The 23315-nt window shown below is 36.4% G+C and overlaps 2 protein-coding genes and 1 pseudogene across 4 annotated transcripts; 1 reads left to right on the forward strand and 2 right to left on the reverse strand.

The window, feature by feature from the left end:
- Positions 1-1173: 1173 nt before the first annotated feature.
- On the reverse strand, positions 1174-5748 carry LOC306887760 (interferon-stimulated gene 20 kDa protein-like). 2 transcript variants are annotated; one of them, XM_079445769.1, is made up of 4 exons: positions 5656-5748; positions 3873-4537; positions 2932-3132; positions 1174-2678 (listed from the first exon to the last, which is right to left on the reverse strand). In XM_079445769.1, exons 2-4 carry the CDS (start codon positions 4482-4484, stop codon positions 2544-2546), a joined length of 948 nt encoding a protein of 315 aa, XP_079301895.1. In that variant the 5' UTR covers positions 4485-4537; positions 5656-5748; the 3' UTR covers positions 1174-2543. The 2 variants fall into 2 exon arrangements, with proteins under 2 accessions (XP_079301895.1, XP_079301896.1); XM_079445770.1 differs by having other exon boundaries at positions 1539-2674.
- A 340-nt stretch (positions 5749-6088) lies between these two features.
- LOC306887761 (methyltransferase-like protein 25B) lies at positions 6089-14985 on the forward strand (annotated as a pseudogene). The gene is made up of 8 exons (XR_013785959.1): positions 6089-6302; positions 6490-6607; positions 7521-7737; positions 7878-7940; positions 8016-8150; positions 8390-9207; positions 10936-11120; positions 14783-14985. The product of XR_013785959.1 is annotated as a methyltransferase-like protein 25B (transcript).
- Positions 14986-16120: 1135 nt separating this feature from the next.
- LOC306887028 (protein S100-A1) lies at positions 16121-16496 on the reverse strand (the record flags this gene model as incomplete). Its single annotated transcript, XM_079444488.1, has 2 exons — positions 16121-16270; positions 16356-16496. 2 exons carry the CDS (start codon positions 16494-16496, stop codon positions 16121-16123), a joined length of 291 nt encoding a protein of 96 aa, XP_079300614.1.
- Positions 16497-23315: the final 6819 nt, after the last annotated feature.

Genomic DNA, 23315 nt, shown 5'->3' on the forward strand with positions numbered 1-23315 from the left:
TGAAAAGCTGCGTGTTTATAATAAACAAATAATGGCCTAAGGCCGGGTGAGTACATTTTCAGCAACTTTCATTTTTGGGTGAATTATTTCTTTAACAAAATGTGCCCAAAAACTTCAATTTTTAGGTTGTCTTAAGGTTTGTTCCAGAAATAACAAACAAGTTAGTCTTAGTATAGGGTAATCTTTTTGTTACACGAATAAACATCTTGAGGAAACTATCACTCTCACTGAATTTACCCATTGTTCAATGTAAGAATTGCTATTTAAGATCAACTTTGCATTGAGCAAGAGTCCAAGGGCTGAGTGTGTCAAGGCTGGTGAGCTTTCATAACTAGATCTTTCAGTAATGATGAGACAACTGCTTATTCAGAGAAATGACCAGTTTGAAATGGTTTTGAGGCATGAGTCACTGCTGATTCACATCTGTAAGTTTGAATCTGATCCATTTGTGAGTCATGTCTGTGAAGGGAACCGCATGTGGACACAACAGACCAGAGTCTGGCCTCTTAAAACAGTAGCAAACTCTCATAGATGAGAGGCTGTATGACAGAAGCAAAGAATAGTTTGTACACACAGAGAGAGGAGAGTGAATATGTCTTTGTATATCACATATTCTTCAACACAAGAGGAATTTACCAAATCAACACAGCTGACTGTCTCAGAAATCCCAAAACTATGCTGAAGATGAGAAATCAGGTAATATCACTCTGAACATCTACAGAAAATGACTATATGCATAAAAACTACCGTGCATTATGGTAATCATTTAGTAAGTAACTATATGCCTTAGGACCAGACAATAAAACTACAGTGCATTATTTATTGGCTCTGGCATTATGGTAATCCTTTAGTAATAAGCAAGGGTACCGCTTTCTGTACCACAAGATTACCTCTGCTTGCCAGCCATTGAGGATTTTAAAACTTGATCCGTTTTACAGACATTACTTCCATCCACATCCAAGCCACAAGTAGGAAAGTATGAAGTCACTGACTGCCTTCTCGCTACAGCACATCCTATTAACACCAATTTCATCAGGAACACTTTAAAATTACTAACAATATTGAATGCAATAGGTATCATAAACTAACAATAAACAATTTACAGCATTTATTATTATTATATATTATGCATATTAAATATTTAATGTTACTTTGTGTATAATACTTATTTTATAAATGTATTTATTGAAAATTCATAACACATGCTTATTTATAAAACTTAAAATGTTAATGCATTAGTACATGTAGAAATTAATTTTAGCCAAGATGAATAAATATTGCAAAAGGATCATTTATACATTGTAAATGCAAATATTAAGGTATATAACTTTAAAGTATTGCAATTTCATCCCAGATTTACCAAGTCATTAAAAATTTGAAAATTTAAATTTCATATTTGATATAGAAATTAAGTTCATTAAAAGTGACTGTAAAAAAAGAATCCTTCAATTATGATCAAGGTTCCATCAAAATATTGAGCAGCAGTTTTGAAAAAATATTGAGCAGCAAAACTGCAATGATTTCTGAAGAATCACGTGACACTACATATATATGTTTAATACTCCAACATTTCAATTACATGTTAAAATCTGATGGCAATCCAATTTATTTTTTAAGGTTGTCACAATTAAACTTAACATTGGTATGATAGAGAGATAAACAAGAAAAATTACAAATATGGCACTGTCAAAAACACCCATTCTTTAGAATAAGGCTGAGGCAAACCTCATACATAACAGTATTCACCAAGTGAGCCCTTTAGGACTGCACTAAGGATTTTTACAGCCATTCTAAATGTGTGGGCCTAAATGATCTATATTGAATCAGTTTTGCTAATTTTAAAGAATACTTATCCTTAATCATACAAAAAAATGCAAAAAGTGAGATTACTGTATGTAATGCAAGTATCAGACTGTGTTCTACAGTATGTTAGATCGAACCTTTCTGCAAGAAAATCCCAAATAAGGCTAAAAATCAGTCCATTGTGAGCTTGTTCAACTGCTGGGAAACTGGTGGGCAAGGAACATCCAGCTGCTTCCCAAACATCACCAAAGTGGTGCAACCGGACTCTTAAAAACAGACTTACTGATGATTGAGTGGGTTTGGAAGGAAAAGAGGTTTGACTGTAATCTCAAGGATAGCAGTTGAGGCCTTGCTCATTTGGACAGTTAAATACAGGAGGAGCTTTAATTCATGTGGTGGTGTTGAATTCCGAGTAGAAGAGGAATGCTGACTCGTCCTGTTCATCAGACATCAGAAAGACAGACAGCCGGAGAGAGCAGTGAGAGCTTTTCTTTTTTAACTTTCTGTAAAGATTCTGAACAGAACTTGAAACATCATGTGGACAGTTTATCATGTCCAATTATTTGCAACATAGTTGCTTTAAACAGCAAACAAAGCCGATATTAGTTAACTTGAAATACTTTTTTCTTTTTTTTCTTTTTTAATAGAAATTGAAGAGCCCCCTAGTGGCATTTAAACCCAAGCATAGCTGACATGCTTTGCTGATAAAAAAGGTGGGAAGTAAAAGCTTTTATGTTTTTTTATTCAGAGCTACATCCATTGCTTTCGCTGAAAGGCTGAGCGCTGAGTTTTTGCTCCCACATGCTTTCCACTACTTTGAACAGTTCCATGGTGGCTTTGGCATCTTCTACTGATGAGTGGCCTCCCTTCCCTGTCTGAAAATATAAGAAGAGTGTTTTTCAGTGGAAAAAATTCAAAGCCATGCCCGTCTTTATTTTCTTTATAAAAATAGTCTGACTTGTCCTCTCTCAGTCCTAGGATTCAAGAGCTGCTTTGAACTGATTCCAGATATACAGTGTCTTCAAAGTCTGACAGCTGATCTCCTCTAAGCACTCTGATCTCTGTGGCACAGGAGAAACTGACATCCGCTGAGCCACGTTACAACGTTTTGTGCTGAGTTAAACCCACCTGTATGTCCTTTTTGAGAATAGCCTTAGTGAGCCTCTTCAGAGACACCATTTCATTCACAGGCAGTCCAGCTTTCTGGTTTAGCAATGGAATCCGCACCGTATCTCGTGTTTGCCAAGCAGGATGGAAATATTTTAAGGCCTTAAAGTCATTATGGATGGCATGGCCCACAACCACTTTCCCTGTTATTATCTTCACAATCTGTGGGCAAAATGTATAATAATGCTTAGTAGACTTACAATATCAATCAGACTATTACTGGTTTGTCATTACTTGGTTTATTTTGAGCACAATGAATAAATGGATGATATTTTTGTCTAAATAATTAAATAAAAATAAATCAATAAAAATATATAAAAACAAGAAAATCTAAAATCAGTCTTTTTAAATGCTGTGAATTTAGGCACAAAGCATGGCTGATAACTGATAAGATATTGTTCTGAAAACAAACATTCTAACATTTTGATGTTTCTATGGTGATATTTTTACTGATCCACTAGAAATGTTATACGTTGTTACATATTATTATGTAATATGTCCACAAACAAATTGTAATATTATGTGAAAAAAAAACAAGACTTAAAGCCTTCATTAAATGTAATGGATGTGTAATGTTTTAAAAATATTTTTGTATTTTCCATTTTCATTTAAATTTTCATTAAAGTTTTAGTAATTAAGTTTTTTTTTTTAAATATGTCTATGTAATCATTTTTATTTCAGTTGTAGTTATTTTATGACATCAAGATAAACTAAATGGAAATGGGAAAGAATGCTCTGACAACTAGCTGAAGTAAAATAAGTGTTTTTATTTTTTATTTCAGTTAATATTTATTTCAAGCGACAACAATAAAAACAGCTGATTTGCTTGTTAAAAGTGTCTTCTATAAACATAAACGCAATATATATAACATGATGACTTAAGTAGAGAAGCTCTTTCATACCTCTCTCTGTGCCTGATAAAAGGGTATGGCATGGAGTAGGTCCTGCCTCCTGATTCCACTCCAGGGAGTGCGGAAATCCGTCACAGGATTGGTGGGTTTGATATATTTATCATAAATCACATCACCCTCATAGGTGACGATACTGCAGCGGGCGAGTTCATTGCGACTCCCCCTTGGTCCTGTGCCCACCATCTCACAGTCCAACGCTACATATTTTAAAGGTCCAAGAGTGCGGGGTGCCGCTTGGTGTGTCGGAAGACACTGAGATGTGGAGGCAGTGGATGGAAATGAAAATGTGGATTTCCCTGAAAATGTCCCTGCAGAACTAGAAGGCTCATTGGTCTTATTAGGCAGAGAAGAGGTAAATTTAGGAAAAATAGCACCTGGTTTTGATTGATCACCTCCATTGAGCTGCGTGTTTTTTGACTTGTTTTTATTTTTCTGCTTGTTCTTTTTGTTTAGCTTTTTATTTTGTTTCTCTTTTAACAAACCCTTGTGCTCCAGGTAATGTCTCTTTCCAAGGAAACGTTCATGCTTGGCATTTCCTCTAGATTTATCTGATTTACCTCCTCGACTAGGCTCACAAACCAGGTTCAACTTAAGCCCTGACATTCTTGTTCACCCTCAGTGGTTGATTACAGCAGTCTTCTTGATGCTCTTTTACTCTTAAATAGAAACAAAGAAAACGAAACATGACTGTTAAGACAAAGAACTAAACTGACCACACAAAATGATTGTGATAATCATTCTGTAGAAAAGTGCACAAAATGTTTAAATAAAAAATAATTAACATAAGATACATCTAATAAAAAAATTTACTCAAATAATTGACTAAAATAAAAAAGCATTGAAGTCATTTTTAAAAAGTATTACAATCAATAACTAATAAAAATCTTAAATAAATAATAGAGTACAATACTACAATGAATAGTAAAACATTTAACTATGTAACAGAAACAAACTAAATAAACAAAATAATATTTATAATAACTTTTCACTGTATAAAATGGGTCTTTATACATTGAAAATATGTGACCCTGTACCACAAAACCTTAAGTCACTGGGGTACATTTGATCTTATATTTAGTCTTAAGTCGCTGGGGTATATTTGTAGCAATAGCCAAAAATACACTGTATGGGTGAATATTATCGATTTTCTTTTATGCCTAAAATCATTAGGATATTAAGTAAAGATCATGTTCCATGGAGATATTTTGTAAATGTCCTACTAAACATATTAAAGCTTAATTTTTGATTAGTAATATGTATTACTAAGAACTTAATTTGGACAACTTTAAAGGCAATTTTTTTCTTGTACCCTCAGATTCTCAAATAGTTGTATTTCGGCCAAATATTGTCCTAACAAACCATACATCAATGGAGAGCTTATTTATTCAGCTTTCAGATGATGTATAAATCTAAATTGGACCCTTATGACTGGTTTTATAAACGATGTTTTTAAAGCTATGCAAAGACACTAACGTTAGCATCTACGTTAGCACAATATAGCGAGAGTTGACAGTTTTACTAAACAGACTTGACATTTTCAGTTTTGTTACAGTTCCTGAGTCTTGTTAGAGTTGGATAAAAAATAACAGGTCGTTAACGTCTTACAAATAAACTGATTATGAACACTGCTCTTGAATTGCATATCAGAGCACATTTCTATGATGGACAAGTCAAGCTATCTAGCCAATTCGCTGAGCATTGCGAAATAAATTGTGCGATTCTACTACATATAAGTTAAGTTAGACATAAACTTTCAAAATTGCCGAACACATACCTTTATTTGCTCCAAAACCTCGTCCTTTGATATTTTTTTCCTAGTATTGTGTTCAAGACAAGCATGTCGGACATGTGACTGCATATGTATTTCCGGGTCGGAGTTTAACGGTTATAGGAAGTTCGACTCTTTCGAACAGTTCATTTCAAAGAACCGGTACTTCAGTAAAGGTTTCTGTTTACTATTTATTAAGTTTTCGACGCCGTTTTTATTATTAAGGTGATTATGGTATATCATAATTTAATTTTTGACACAAATTTTTAGTACAAAAAAACTTACACACAAGTGCATTGTTCGTAACCAAGTAAGAGTCAACTACCAAACATGAATGAATCATTTAGGTCGGTTTTGTGAATCAGTTCAACCGAGTCATTGATTTATTCACAATTCGGACATCTCTAGTAGGCGGCGCGTGTGTGGTCGGATTGCTATATGTAAACACCAAAGTCTTAATACGGTCCCAATTAAGTTTCTATATTAAAAGACTACTCGGAATATTGAGGGGCACCCAGTTTAACCTGCATGGTGTTTTTAGTGCCGAAGAGATGTTTGTGGCGGCTTTTTCAGAGCAGGAGCAGAGAGAACTAGCTGAGAAGCTGACTTCGCTCCTGTCAGCCTACAGACACATATCAGACTCCTACATAATAGTAATAAATCAACAACTTCTTGTACTATTTCAGTGTGTGTGCATTATAAACTGCTATGTTTTGGAGTTTATCACGAATTCAAGTGTGAGTGTAACAGTAAACGGATAATCCTGTGTGTTAAACCGTGGGGTTTCTGTCAGCTGAAATATTTATGTACATGTGAAAGTGTATCTGTGTTTGTACGCAGGAGTTCTTCAGTGAGAGTTTGTGGGACACTGCCTGTGAGCTGGCAGGACGCCCTCGGTGATCTATACACCCCCACAGATCGCTGATCTGCTGCTGGATAAAGAGATTAAGGACAGGCGGTAAATTAGTTTATTCTTTGTATCTGTCTCTGGTTGCCTTAAATTAAGATAATTTTACAAAGCCAGAACATTGCTCAAAATCCGCTTTGGAGCATTTGCCTGTAGAAAAAGCTTTGAGATAAATAGATGAAGAGTTCAGATGCAAAAGCCTCTAAGTGCTGTTTGAAATTTTCTTCTAAAATGAGCATTTTTATCAGGCTCCTATATTTAGTTATTTCACTTTAATTGCATAGAAAAAGGACCTATGCATTGCCATTACAGTAAAATTACGGAACCTAAACGTAGGAGCCTGTTAATGCTCATTTTATGAAAATTTCAAACAGCACTTAGAGGCTTTTGCATCTGAACTCTTCAGATAGAAATGCATGAAGTGATCAAATATATACGAATGCAAGGAAATTTCTTGTCTGCAAAAAACAGTTTTGTGTTGGGACCAGTAATTTACATTGGACATAAAGCGGTGATCGAACACTTATTGTACCAGTGTTATTTTAGTATCATTGTGATGCTTTCGTGGGTTTTATTATTATTTTCAATTATTTTTCTCTTATCATTTAAAATTTGTTTAAAATTGTAGTATTTTTGTTGGTTTCATTAGTGTTTTTTCTATTATAAGTTTTTGTGTATTTTATTTCAGTTAATGTTTTGTTTCTTTCTTGGATTTTGTTTGTTAACTATAATAAAACTATTATAAAATTCCTTGAAATCAAATGTAGAGTCCTTCATAATCAAACACTCATTAATATACCATGAACTACACAAGTAAAATATTCACAGGCACATATGTGTTTGTGTGTGACTTTTTTTTAAAAGGTTCAACATACGATATATATTTTTAAACTATTTTGTATAGTAAACATATAAATTAAAGTAAAAGTAAATTCAAAGGTGTTGTATTTATTCTGTCTTTTAGGTACCCATCTGTGTGGCCTCTGTCCTTACTGGCACTGCGGACAGCAGCACATGCGCTGTCGTTTCCACGTAAAGCACCAGGTGGGCACGGTCAGGACACAGGTGCAGCAGTGCTAGAAGAGTTTCAGTCAAATCAGAGACAGAGTTCTTTGTCGGGACACATTTTCCGTAAACACGTCAAAGCCAAGAAGCAGCACGAAATCCGCCGACTAGGCACGGTACATTATACTGCATGTAATGTCAATGGGGAAAGATTCTAAATGACATTATTAAAAAAAAATATGACTCCATTAAGACTATTTGATAACCTAAAGATCATTTAAAATGTTTTTTGTTTCTGCTGAACTGTCTCTCCTAGCTGGTCAAGAAGTTGTGTGATCAGGCTAGCTGTAGCTGTGTGGTTGATGTTGGGTCTGGACAGGTACAGTAATGTCTTGTTTAATGTTCTTACACTAAATATGCATATTACTCACTTTAATTTGATCTATCCCTCCTGGGCCATTTGACAAGGTTTCTATCTTTTGGACTCGGCCTGGATGTCACTGGAATTGAGGCTGACCCCAACCTTGTTTCCATGGCTACCAAATTTGATAGACAGCTTGTATTGACACTCACCAAAGAGAATCAAAAGGTATGATCCTCACGAATTATTCTATTATATAATCCATTAATTTTATCCTTTACGTCATGTATTTTCTATTTCGTAACCATCTTTTGATATTACATAATGATTGATAGATTTTTAAGCTTGTATTATCACTCTGACCAAATTTTTTTTGTTATTTTTATTTGATATTATTATTATAATTGTTGTATTTTTAGTTTTATTTATTTATTTTTTAATTAGAATTATTTATATATATAATGTAGTCTGGAAATTCTCAAAGTCTTCATTCTGCACCTGGTCCTTCTCCTTGTCATGTGATGGGCTGGGTCAACCCAAAGGCTTCATGGGATGTCTTCATTCAGCAGCTTGGTGTGACAGCAACTGAAAGTGACAGTATTGGAGCAACCACTGGGCCATATGAAAAGAAACAGCGGGTGAAGGAGCTGAATCTAGATCCACATTCATGCCAAATGAAAGCAGAAGACTTACAAAATACATTACCGACTCAAAAAACTGACATCAATACTTCAGACTCTGTAGCCCAAATAAACACGGGGGTTTTCCTCTCAGGGATGGCGACCGAAATTCTTACCTGTAAAACCGTACCAGTTACTGATGGTGGTGCCAAAAAACCTGGTCGTTTTGTACTCACGGGTCTTCATGCTTGTGGAGACCTTAGCTCTACACTTCTGCGTCATTTCACCAACTGCCCTCACGTTCAAGTCATCACATCGGTTGCTTGCTGCTACATGAAAATCTCAACCCAGGAGAACCCAAACCCTCCAGGTGTTTTCCAGCCCCCGTTTTCTGCAGACACAGTGGTGGATTCCTGTTCAGAATATGGTTATCCAATGAGTGACTGGGTATGTGGATTACCAGGGCACCAGTTGTCGTATAAGGCACGAGAGGGAGCGTGCCATGCAATAGAGGACTATCTCCACCGACTGAGAGAGGAGAGCGGCTTACTGAGAACACACTGCTACAGAGCCATCTTAGAAAGCATCATCAGAGCGGAGAGGCCTGTTATGCGCAGACCAGGAGTTCAGACTGTTAGGAAAGCCCACGCACTGTCCTTTTCTGAGTTAGTGCCTTTATTGTTATATTTGAGAATAATAATATCTTTAAAGGGGGTCATGAACTGCCTCTTTTTATCAAGATTTTTACATCCAAAAAACAACAAAATTTTGAAATAATTAGCAATTTTCTGTACTGTTTTTGACCCCCCTCATCAGAACGCTCTGTTTGAATAGGCGTGGCAGATTGTAGACTCGAAAGTAAAAACCCACTGCTATGATTGGCTAACACTTGTGTATGTTTGACAGCCTACATCCTTCACAGATGGACACTATTGTGTTTTAGGTTAAAACCGCATCAATACTCATCAAACAATCTGTTTAACAGACAAAGCAATAGTGATCATATAATAAAACAATTACTCACACTTGTTTGTTGCGACAGTAATATATTAGGCACTGCATGGTCTTTTAGTTTCAGTCTTTCTGAAAATCCTGCATTGTGCCTTGTTTGTAAACGAACCCGCGATAAAATGAAGAGAACAAAAGACAAAAGAGTTCTTACTGACGTGGTCTAGAACTTCATGAAAAATAAAGTTCATCCACTTTTTCCTAATGTTGGGATCAGAAGGAAAGCAATGTAAAGACAATTTTTTCCACAACTTGGCACTGCACAGCATCTTGTTGTCTTCAGAGCCACGTTTATCATTTGGTTTCTGTGTAGACCTGTGCGCTCAACTCTCTCGTAAACGCTACGAATCGGTGGGCGGGGCTAAACAGGCATCAATGTACAAGCAGGCCCTGATCATCTTCTGCGTCTTCTGCTTATCCACAGTATTACATCATACAGTATGTTTACATGGACAACAATAATCTGATTTTAACACGATTAAGACAATATTCTGATTAAGAATCTACCATGTAAACAGAGATTTTTGATTACCTTAATCCGACTAAAGTCATACTCAAAGTAAACACAAATCGAATTAAGACGTGAAGTATTCCTATTTTAGTCGCATTAACAAAGTGCAGTATATACATGTACACACCTTAATCACATTATTACTGTCGTGTACCACTTTTTACCACATTATGCGACAGGATACACACACGGCAGTGGTCAATCGTTTGACGGCAAATAAAAGAGCATGGCTTAAACAACATCGTCGTCTGCTTGCACATATAGCATGACAAATGATTAACTGCATTTGAAGTTTTTGTAAAATTAAAACTGAAACACACAAAACCGTGTATGGCATCATAATGAAGATGAACTGTATGTTTATGCGTGAAATTCTGGAGGGGACGTCGGATGGCATCACGTGGTGACGTAATGAATGACATGTGTCATTAATCGATCTATGTACTATAACATGTAAAACGGGAACATGAAAGGAATATTCTAAAAGCAGCTCATGTAAACACTTTAATCATAATATTATAGCAGATTATTATATAGATCATTCTAAAATCAGTTTTGGCAGACTGCCATCAGTATAAGCTGATTTTAGACTGACGAAATAGTTTTGAGTTCTGAAACTTACAGGATGTTTTTATAGTACAGTGACCACTTATATGTGAAAAGATTAAGGGAAACCAAAATTCTGATTATTTCATTTAGGTCTACTGAACTAGTTTCAGGGGTGAGTCTTCAGTTCCTGGAACAGGAAGGACTTGAGAAACTAGTTCAGTAGACCTAAATGAAATAATCAACATTTCTATGACGTGTTAAACTGTCAAGTACATCTGAGATACTAGAGAGCTGCATTATAATATTATTTTTTGTTTTATCACAGGTATGCTCGTTTGGCATTGCCACGAGTGGGCCTATCTGCTGATCTCCCATTTGACACTGTCGCTGTGGATGCAATGCTAGCGCACCAGGGTAAAGTGGTGGCGTACTTCAGCCTGGTTCTTCTCCTCGCACCTGTGGTGGAAACTCTAGTGTTACTGGACAGAATGATTTTCCTGCAGGAGAGAGGTAAATGGAGCAGAGCCAGTCATTCATATGAAGAAATTAAAATGACCTAATTAGCTTTTTTCTTTTGACACAACTGTATTTTTTTTAAGTACTTTAATTTGTAAAACTTTTTTCTTTTTCAAAAACGTAACACTCCATAACATATTATATATTGTGACGAGTCGGCTGCCTCCCCCCTGTCCATCATCACCACCCCGTCCCATATTCGCCGCCCTTCACCAGGCTCCCGACAGGAGTGGGTGTGTGAGAGAGGAGGGGCGCTGAAACAGCCAGGGCTGGCGGCGTGTGATGAGGCGCACCTGACGTGAATAGAGCCTCATCACCGCCGCCGTTAAATGCCGAACGCACCTCTCCTCGGGAGACCGGTCTCTTCCCCGTGCATGCACGCTGGTGTCCTCGTGGGTCCAGGAAAGGGAGCGTAGAGGGAACTACCCGCCGCCGCCAGAGACGCGAGCGGCCGGACCCGCAGCCCGGTAGGACGCCGACCCGTGGAATCCCGTCGAGCACCCGGGGATTAAGGAGTTGGACGAAGCCGCCACAGAAGCCGCCGTCACCCGCGCCCCGGGACCTCCAGACGGGAGCGCGTGCGGCCGCCGGACTCCGCCCCTTACCTGGACCCTTCCCTCCTGAACACTGCCCTCCTTCACGAGCCCCGCAGCACAACGAGGACACCAGAGCCCTGTTTATTTTGGACACTTTTCCCCCTTTGGACACTTTATTTTAATATTTTGTTTAATAAAAACCTCTCCGAGGCTTGACGCCACGCCCACTGTGTCTGTCGTTGGCTCCTCCCGCCACAATATATATACTAATACAATATAAACAAAATGGGTATATACTTTACCCTATACCCCCCCTCCCCCAAACCCGAACATGCACCAAATATTCATGAAGGCAATTACACATCACCATCAGAAGAGCCTCAGCCGGACCAAGGAAAATAAAAAACAAAACTAGAGGAAAAACTAAATCTAATGACACATAAGCATAGCAAGGACATCTTTAAAATATAGACCTGAGAAAGGGGCCCCAAATTTTGTCAAAATCTTTAATCTGCCCGCTCTAGAAAAACGCAGCCTTTCAAGCTTGAGGTACGAAACCATTTCAACATAACATCTAAACCATCTCCCAGAAGCATAAACACACTCTTCTCCCAGTTGATCGAGTAGCCAGAGAAGGACCCAAAGACTTTAAATATTTCCATTAGACATGGGACAGCGGTGGAAGGGTCTTTTAAAAATAACACTAAATCATCTGCATACAAGGACACTTTAACCTCAACTTTGCCACAAGGCATACCTCGGATCACAGAATGAGTACGTAAATAAATAGCCAGGGGTTCTAAGGCTAGATCAAATAGCAACGGACTTAGACAGCAGCCCTGTTGCTGTAACTGAAAAAAAGCGGACCGATCTGAATTGGTAAGAATTGCCGATTTAGGGGCCAAATAGAGCATTTTAATCAACCGCATAACATTTTTTCCAAAGCCGAATCGCTCTAACACCGAGAACATATAGCTCCAGTCAATTTGGTCAAAGGCTTTCTCTGCATCTAGGGAGAGGATTGCTGCCTTAGATTTTTTGGACTGATTATTATATAAGATGTTTAATAGGCGCCATGAATTAAAAAAGGCAAACCTCCCTGGAATGAAACCCGTTTGGTCTGAATGAATGAGTGAGTCTATATGTTTGTTTAAACGAATAGTCAAAATCTTAGCAATCACCTTCTGATCACAATTAAGAAGGTCTATAATTTGCGGGCACTGTATCATCTCTGTCTTTTTTCCTCAAAAGGCACACGTCTTCTTCATATCAAGAATCAGGGAACTTTTCCAACTCAATAGAGTGTTTTAACATAAGAATCAGCAGAGGGGCCAATACAGATGCGTTTGCTTTATAGAATTCCACGCCATACCCATCTGTTCCTGTAGCTTTCCCCTTAGCAAGGGAATTAATCGCTTCCAAAACTTCACAAAGATTAAATGGTTCCTCTAATTCCTTCTTAGCACTATCGCTGATCTTTGGAAAATTCACTTTATTGTGAAAGCTATGTCCCACCTCACTCATCTCTGAGCAATTAGAAAAATAGAGCTGCCTGTAAAATTCTGCAAAACAGTCATTAATCTCTTTAGGATGCGTTACCAAATCCCCTTTACGTATTCTTATTTGATGAATGGCGTGGCTAGCCTGCAGCTGACGAGCAAGAAGACTATCCGCTTTATCACTGAGTTCAGATTGTTTCTGTTTAAGCTTCAGTAATAAATTAGAGACCTCAGAATCTAATTGTATTCATATTTCAGTCTTAAAATCGCAGTGAGGTCAGATTGTGCTTTAGACTGTCCAAAAACTTGTTCCAAGGAAGGAAGAATAGATTTGATCTCAGATAAATGCTTACATCTTTCTTTCTTACGGGAAGATTGAAAAGCAATAATATATCCTCTCATAACCACTTTCCAAGTTTCCCACAGACAAGAGTCGGACACTTCCCCATTATCATTAGTCTCTAAAAATTTACTCAACCGATCAGTCAAAAATGAGGAGAACTGTTTATAGAACTGAGGATAAAAACACCAACAATATTGGACCTTTGGTAAGGATAAACTTAAACTCAGCAAAACCGGGATATGATCCGAAATTAAAAAGTTATGATATTTTGAATTAACAACCCCCTGAATAAGTTTGGAGTCAATAAATGAAGTAGTCGATACGAGAGTAGGTTTTGTGAACATGAAAAAAAAAAAGAAAAAAAGAGTAATTCCGACCAGTGGGGTTCAGTAGCCTCCACACATCCAATTAATTCATGGATTTAATTAGAGCATTTAAAACCCCAACGGATTGAATAGTAGGAGGAACTTGAGAAGAAGAACGGTCGAGATAAGAATCTAAATAGCAATTAAAATCCCCCGCGATTATTACATTAGTAGTACTGGTCTCTGGAATAAGCCCAAATAGGCTCTTGAAAAAAGCCGGATCATCCATGTTGGGCCCATACACATTGATGCACATGATAGGAAAATTAATACATCCTTACACAATAATATATCTTCCAGCTGGATCCGTTATCCGTTACCCCCCCCTCCCCATGCAGAACAGCAAGATTTCCCCATCTTCTCGGAGACAGCAAGAGGACAAATCAAGGAATGCAAACTTCTTACCTAGTTCAATCATAAGATGAGTAACAAAAGAAAAGAAAAAATGAGAGGAAAAAAATACTCCCTGACAACCTTAGGTAAGGAAGAGAAGGATAGCCAAAAGGGAAAAACAAAAACATAACCAAGATCCACCCTCTACAAAATAATGAACATCTCTATCTACCATTTTTTTTATGTTTGGTTATGTTAATTTTTTATTATTTTAGTAATATTATTAATTGTCTTTATAATGTGTGTGCTTTTGTACAGAGATAGAAGTCTCATAGAAGTTTGATTCACTTAATGATTAATTTATTCATATTTTAATTTATTTACATGACTTATCTTGATTACAGAGATTTTTATTTACTCAAAAATATCAGTATCTACAAAATAAAATATTTTAGATCTTGATGTAAATTATATTCATCCAAGTTTCCATAACCTTTTTCTATGATCAGTTTTCCAGGTGTAGAAATCAGTCAAAATTCCCTAGCATAATTATATTTCATCTTTGTATTTTCAAATTTAGGTTTCCAGAGTAAACTCATCCCACTCTTTGATGCTGCACTTTCCCCACGAAACCTGGTACTGGTGGCCGTCAAGCCCAAAGAAGCACAGCGCTGAATGAAATAACATACACCAAGATATTTGAATCCAAGTTCTGAATCACAACCGCATAATTAGATTAACAGTTACATTTTATAAATAAAATGGCCTTAAATGAACCGTCATGCAAACCATCTAACATTTGGAAACTGAACTTAGAGGGCTGATTTTCTGTTTTCCAGAGTGACCCATTAATGGCTGACATAGCTCTGTCATTTTTTTCCCGTCATGCTTGCCTTCACTTATAAGCAAAAACTGTCTCACATATTAAGTGAGATCTTGTCTTAATTGGAGAGAGGGAAATTCTTCTTTTAAATTCGAAAAGTTAATATATGATTTTAATATTTTTAACTAATAAAAAGACAAGTTCAAACTAGTTGTCAGACTGGATTTATTGCATAAAATGTTCTCTAATTGTTGTTTTTAAAGCACAGGATTTATATTACACTGGGCAAAGTTGTTATCGTCTATGGTTCATCTCTATTACAAAAGACATATTCAGACCCTGAATCTACTGACCACAGGTGTATGAATGTTCTGTTTGTAAATAAAAACAAAACACTTTTTAATGAAAAGGCTGACATGTTTTTTTTAACCTATAGATGGCACTCTTAATATAAAATCAGGTCAAACCTAAGGGCCTTCAAAGCCCCCATGATATTTCTAGTAAGTAAAGTATGCTGCAGTCACTAATTTTAATTTAATTGTTTAATAACAATTTTATTCCATAACACATTTACATTATTTTTCAGGATTTACATAAATTAAACTTACATGACTTTGTCATTTGTGATTACAGGGCTTAAATAAAATTTATTTACCAAATAAAATATTTTAGATGTCAAAGTTTCATTTAAATTTAAAGATCTTTTAGGGGTTGATTAATTTCCGTGACTTTTCCAGGTCTGGAAATCACTCTTTCAAAATTCCCTCATTATATGTAGTTTTTTCCAAGACAGTGGGAATCCTGCTGGTTCTTTAATATGAGAAAATCAAGGGAACAACAGAAGAAATACAATATCAGTTTAAATCTTGATAATGTGTTTTGTCTTATTTTAGGCTTGTTTTGTCTTATTATAAATCATTTTAAGTAATATTGCACCCTTCTGTTGAGAACCACTGGCTCCAAACAAAACACTTGACAGTTCACTTCCACAAATGTACTTTCCATACACACATTGTCTGCACAAGTTTTTATTTTTATTTCTGATAAATAACATTTACAAAATGTCACACAGCTGAAGAGAGACATGGAAAAACATTAATTCTTCATGCTCTCTACAAAGAATTCATTACATGCCACTGTGAGAGCAGCCACCAGCACAACAAACTCCTGAAAGTCCACTTCTCCATCCCGGTTCTCATCCAAATCAGACATGATCTTTTCCACAACCATGGGGTCTTTACTCGCCTACAACAGGACACAGTTGTTATTTTATGCATGTGGGATATTAATGTTACTGAATGTTAATGCTACTTAATTTGTTTAAACTTACGGCTAAAAAGTCACCGAGTTCTCCCTGAAGCAAACTCTTGAGCTCGGCTTTGCTTAGCTTGTACTTGTCTCCTTCTTTGGAGGAGTATGTGTGGAACACTTTAATCAGGCCTTCCATTGCATCTTCCAGTTTTGAAACCATGTTGTTGTTTTTCTCTTTAGAAAATGTAATCTGGAAAAAAAAGAAAAGCATTTTGCAATCTCCAAGTCTAACAAAGTCCACATGTGAACACCTGAGAATCTACGCTTTTTTTTTTTTTGTGGACATGCTCATATTAATTTGAATGCATTGTCTGTATTAAAAAAAATGCATGTCTTGTGAAAATGCATAGCCCTTTTCGATTCTTAAAATACTGTACTGTTTGCACAGACACTTGCTGACCCCAGGGGCCCCGCCATCCCCCTAAGAATGGGGTTACACAGCCACTGAGGAATCTAATATCTGTGAGCGAGCAGGCCTTTTGGCACTGGCAGGCTGATGACAATCATGAGGGAGATTGAAGACAGGTACACATCAATTATTCAATTAGTCTTTTGTATGAACTAAAGGCTCTTAGACTATTTATCCACCATTCAAGCATGTAAAAAAATATTATATGGCTATTGAATCTAAAGTCTAGAAGAGAATAACATTGAATGAGAAATTAACATCAAAATATTTAGACCGTAAACAATCCACAAATGCGTTTATGAACAATAACTTTCCACCAGCGCTATTAAAGCGAGTTTATAATTGAAGTTAGTACAAGAATCTCTCATATTGGTAACAATATGCAAGTATGTAGTAAAAACTGCCTTATTCGTATTACATGGAGAGTTATCTATGTGCCAAGTAATATTCTTAAATAAGTCTCATTACATGCATTAACCTTTGACATCATTAAATAATTATATTAAAGTGACCTTTACTCTTAAACGTCTTAAACCATTGTCAACTTTGTTTACAAATAACGGCGTATATACAATATTTCCAGAAAGTTATAAGTATAACATTAGTAAGTCTATAAAAACAAACAGAATTCTCAACTTACCTAGACAAAGAAATGGCAACTAGCGCTTGAAAAGTTACTTGTGCTCATTCATTAAATAGCATCCATTCGCCTGAGCGGGGGGGATAGCCAAGTGGGCGGAGCTTCTCCCAACCGCAGCACGCACGTCCAATGACGTCATCACGCACACAATCCAAAATCTCTAATAATGTGCTCAAATAGACTAAAGGGATAGTTCACCCCAAAATAAAAATTCTGTCATTTACTCACCCTCAAGTAGTTCCAAACCTGTATGAATTTCTATGTTCTGCCGAACACAAAGGAAGATATTTTGAAGAAAGTTTGCAACCAGGCTGTTTTGGGGCACCATTGACTTCCATAGTAGGAAAAATAAAAATACTATGGAAGTCAATGGTGCCCCAGAACTGCTCTGTTTCCCACATTCTTCAGAATATCTTCCTTTGTGTTCAGCAGAACAAAGAAATGTATGCAGGTTTGGACCTACTTGAGGGTGAGTAAATGATGACAAAATTTGAATTTTTGGGTGAACTATCCCTTTAAATCAGTGGTCTCAAACTCAATTCCTGGAGGGCCACAGCTCTGCATAATTTAGCTCCAGCTCCAAAGCACACCTGCTTGGAAGTTCCTAGTGATCCTGAAGAGCTTGATTAGCTGGATCAGGTGTGTTTGATTAGGGTTGGAGCTAAACTGTGCAGAGCTGTGGCCCTCCAGGAATTGTCTTTGAGACCAATGCTTTAAATGCTATCTCTCGTTTAAGTATTTTTTTTGTAGGTTCACAATAGAGCACAGGTAAATGCTTATATTTTTATTTTGAAATAAAAATTATATTTATTTTCAGTTTTATTAGTACACTAATCAAGGCAAGGATAAAATTAATTCACATCACATATAGCTTTGATTTTTGCCAGGAAAGGCTCAGTGTGAAGCTTTGCTATGTTGTGTGGGAACTTGAAGCATGGCTCTCTTGAGGCCAACAAAATGAATTCTTGGCATCATTCTATCTCAGATATTTCTTGAGTACTTTTTGTCTTATGAAAACATTTTTGGTTCAGTCTAAGGTTTAAACCAGGTCAAATGATATCTGTGTCAGACTAAAGGAATCTTATATTGCGCAATGTTATGAGGTGGAGTGAGGCATGTTTGTGGCAGCTCAAGTTGGTTCATTATCACAGTAAAAAATGTGACTAGAATTAATCTATTAATGACATAAAATTGTATTTGTGGAAAAATTTAATTGTTATTATCAGGGTTATTGCTGTTAACTAAACTTAAAATATTTCCATTACTTTAAGGAAAAGAAATGTTAATTAAAATACATTTAAACATAAAAAATATACATTTTATTTCAACTAGCTGCCTTAACCTGAAGTACTAATATAACTAAAACTAAATAAACTAAAACTAAATAACAATAAAAAGACTGTATATACATTAAAAAAAAAACTAAACAACCAGCAAAATTACTAAAAGTAAAGCACAACCAGAAAATATAGAAATAAAAACTAATTCAAAATATTAACAAAAACTGTACTACTAAAGCAGTACCACACTGATAAAAATTCTCTGCTTGATTTACTTAAAAAATATGATGAATTCTTTTGCATAATTTTATTATGTAGATCCAACAAGACTAGTCTTTGTACAAACTACTTAATTTTTCTGTTTGTTGAAATAAAATTTGTACATAAAGTTAACTTAATTTTAGCATTGCTCTAGTCATTTTTGTGTGTGTGTGATCTACATAACTTTAAGAGTTCTAAATGTGTATTTTTGATTGAATCCAACTTAATTTTTACATTTCAATATTACAAATTTCAAGTGGGATCTACTGTTTTCAAAATTTGTTAGTGTATTTTAAAGTTACATGTACTCAAATTTTCTAATTAGCAACTGAGTATTATAAATGCAAATAGTAATGTTTTACTACTATAGTAAAAGTTCAACACTGGTACAGAATGCCAGTAGAATGTACTCATCAAATATGGAAATCTAGTTATTACATTACATTACATAAAGCTGACATTTTGGCCATTTGATAGTAAAAACTGACAAGGTCAGTATAAAACAAAGTATAATAAAATATATCCACCTCACAGGATGAGACATTGTTTACAATAGAAAATTGTGCTTCATGGTGGTGCTAGAAGAAAGCTCATTAAGTGAAAGTTGACAGGCTTTATTGTCTTCAGAAAAAAAAAAAAAAGACCTTTACAGAATATTTTCTATAAAATTGCGTTTTTCAGTCCTGTACAGTAACATACTCTAAGACTTTAAAACAACACACTTACACATGTATGATCACGTATGAAAATGGAGATCTTCTAAGAAACCTACATTTCAGTTTCTTTGGGTAGCTTAGTAGCTTATCACAATAAAATTACAATAAATTCACGTTGTGCAAAATATTTTCCATGAGTCATGCGTTTCTCGCTTCTTCACAGTCATGTTTCCTTCAAATGCTCATTAACAGACAAAACATGGTCCCTATATGAAAATGCAATAGTAGTTACTATTGAGAGTGCATTAGGAGAACCTGAGAAATTGAACCGTAAAACTTGTCAACAATGTCTGTATCGCTTTTAGGCCAGTAAGCTGATCTTGAGATCTTGAATTTTGGAGGACATGTTTTTGTTAACATCCTCCAGCTCCAGGAAGATCTTCTGAAATACCTCAAAGGTGTATTTAAGTTTCTTTGAATAGCTTAGCTCCAAGGCATAAATAAGGCCCATAAGGTAGGTGCAAGCATGTGCTACACTGGGAATGCAAAAAAGGACCTCTGCTCCCTCGATGGCTATTCCAGCTTGCTTCTCGAGACCTCCATCCCTGGCTTTGCTGACCACAAAGATGTTGAGTACAAATGAAGTGATGGCCTCTTGGATGGGTGCAGCATCGTCGTCAACACAAACCTGTGAAATATACCAGAGAGAATTTAACCTACTTTTTGTTTGCTAATGTGAAGAATGCATTTAGCTCTTTGCTCTCCCTCTGAACAGAAATCTGGGTGGGATTTCGTGGTTGCTGTGGTAGTTTTGATCTATACACTTATGTACAATTTGTGCCCGAAAGTCACTCGAAGAATGTGCTGCGTGTTGTCGGGATTTGGGCGGGATTACGTGGTTGCTGTGGTAGTTTTGAGCGGTGTTGTGATTTAAGACAATTTTTTTCTCACATGCATTTGTCTACATTTATATACAATAGCAATCTTGTGTGAACTGAAAAATATTTATGTGGAGAGAGTCATGTGTATATATATATATATGAGTGTGTATATTATATACATATATGTAATATGTATATAAGTGCAGTGTAAAACTTTCTATATAAATCAAGAAATACATTTGAAAATCTTTCAGTATACCTATGCAGAAATATAATTTCTTTACCCAATAGTCCTTGATTAATTCCTCTGTCTTTTCACCTAGGTAGAGAATGAGGCCTCTGATCACAGTTTCTCTTCTGGACTCAATGCTGTTGTCCTACAAATATATGAAATATGGGATTATATTAAAGGGTTAGTTCACCCAAAAATGAAAATTCTCAAATTCTTTCGTTCATTTTAGGAACACAAATTAAGATATTTTTTATGAAATGTGAGAGCTCATCATGACCACTTTCAAGGCCCAGAAAGGAAGTAAAGACATTGTTAAAATAGTCCAAGTGACTACAGTAGCTCAACCTTAACTTTATGAAGCGACGAGAATACTTGTGCGCAAAAAACCCAAAAATAACGACCTTATTCAGCTATTTATTTTCTTCCGTGTGGGCCTCTGACGTGAGTTCATGAGAGCGTCACGACGCATGGGCGAGAACTGAGAAGATGCTGAAGATGACGACCTCATAGCCAGAAGCGTTTCACTGTCTGTTAACAAGCAGAGGAAGATGCGCACTGTAAATAAAACTGTCTTTGTAAATATGTCCGCAGATTTTGAACAATTTAGAACCATTTTAAACACTACATCGTGACCTAAAGCATAATCAATGTGGAATTCAAATAGCTTACATACACAGTATGTCCCCTGATTGTAAACAAACAGTGAAGCGCTTCCGGCTATGTCAGGACGTCATCTGCGTTCTCGTGCATGCATCGTGGGGCTCTCATGAACTCACGTCAGAGTCCCACACGGAAGAAAATAAATAGTTGAATAAAGTTGTTATTTTTGTGGGGGTTTTTCGCACAAAAAGTATTCTCGTCGCTTCATAAAGTTAAGGTTGAGCCACTGTAGTCACTTGGACTATTTTAACGATGTCTTTACTAACTTTCTGGGCCTTGATAGATGCAATTACCAATCAGCCTATGGAGGAGTGAGACAGCTCTCAGATTTCAAAAATATCTTCATTTGTGTTCTGAAGATGAACGAATGTCTTACATGTATGGAACGACATGAGGGCGAGTAATTGCTGACAGAATTTTCATTTCCGGGTGAACTGACCCTTTAAGTTAAAATTCTGTCAATTACTCATCCTCATATTGTTCTAAACCTGTAAGATTACACAAATTAAGATATTTCTGATGAAATCTGAGAGCTGTCTCACCCCTTCATAGACAGCAACGTCATAACCACTTTCAAGGCCCAGAAAGGAAGTATCGTTAAAATAGTTCATGTGACTACAGTGGCTCAACCTTAATGTGATGAAGCGACAAGTATTTGTTTTTGTGTGCAAAAAAACACAAAAAGAACAACTTTAACAATTTCGTCTCTACTGTGTCAGTCTCCTACACGGGTTATGTAGTAAACACAGAGTTGCGCTTCAACACCGGCTTACTACTGGCCGACACTGTTCACGCAAGCACAATGATGCATGCATGTGATGCTGACGCAGGAGCTGGCCAACCAGAGGCCAATACTGAGCTGGCGTTTTGAAGTAGAACACGGAAAGGCAACGCTGTGTTTACTACGTGAACAGCATAGGAGACTGACATGGAAGAGATGAAATAGTTGAATAATGTCATTATTTTTGTGTGCACAAAAAGTATTCTCGCTGCTTCATGGCATTAAGGTTGAGCCACTGGAGTCACATGGACTATTTTAACGATGTTTTGACCGCCTTTCTGGACCTTAAAAGTTGCAATGACGTTGCGGTCTGTGGAGGGTCAGAAAGTTCTCAGATTTTATCAAAAATATCTTAATTTGTGTACCGAAGATGAAAGAAGGCCTTACGGGTTTGGAACGAAATGAGGGTAAGAAATTAATGACAGAAATTTAATTTTTGTGTGACCCTTTAAGTACAGATATCGGAATGCTACAACATTAAAGTAACAGCTACAATTTTAAAAGTACATGCCTAAATTGTTGAGACTCTACAGGAGGAAGGGAGGAGCTGTTGGGAAGAAACTTGATGAGACTCTTGAAATCATGAATGAGGCGTGTATTCATCCAACTTCCCAAAGAATGTGGACTGTAGTGGCTTCAGTGTGATCCTCTGGAATTCCTCCTCGATCTGAGAAAGAGACCAAGAAAGATGGAGAGACATGAGATACTGAAAGAAAAGAATTAGAGACACAGAGAAACAGAATACCAACTAGAAAAAGTAACCCTAGAAATACACTAAGAACGACATTTAGGTGGCCTGATGTCTGGGATGCTACACCGGATGAGAGCTAATTTAAGTGCATGGTTTCAGTTTAGTTAAGTTAGCAGCTTAGTTTCAGCAAATTCCACACTACTCCTAAGTCACTTTTTTACAGGACTATAAATTTACTCTGTGAAAAGCAAATAAAAAAATAAAAAAACAGGACAACTGGACCTTTGCCAACTGAGTTATAACTTTACCCCCAGTTTCCTCACTACAATAAATGTATTATATAATTAAAATATAATTTATTGAAAGTTACTTACCTTTATCCAGTGTAGCCTACTTGTCAGGAGAGTCACCTGGTAAGGACACAGTGTTATGGTTAGTAACTGGCCAAAGCATGAAACCCAAATCATAGCAAATCATTTAACTATAAC

This window comes from Barbus barbus, assembly GCF_936440315.1.
Source record: "Barbus barbus genome assembly, chromosome: 21".
In the NCBI taxonomy this organism is placed as follows: domain Eukaryota; kingdom Metazoa; phylum Chordata; class Actinopteri; order Cypriniformes; family Cyprinidae; genus Barbus; species Barbus barbus.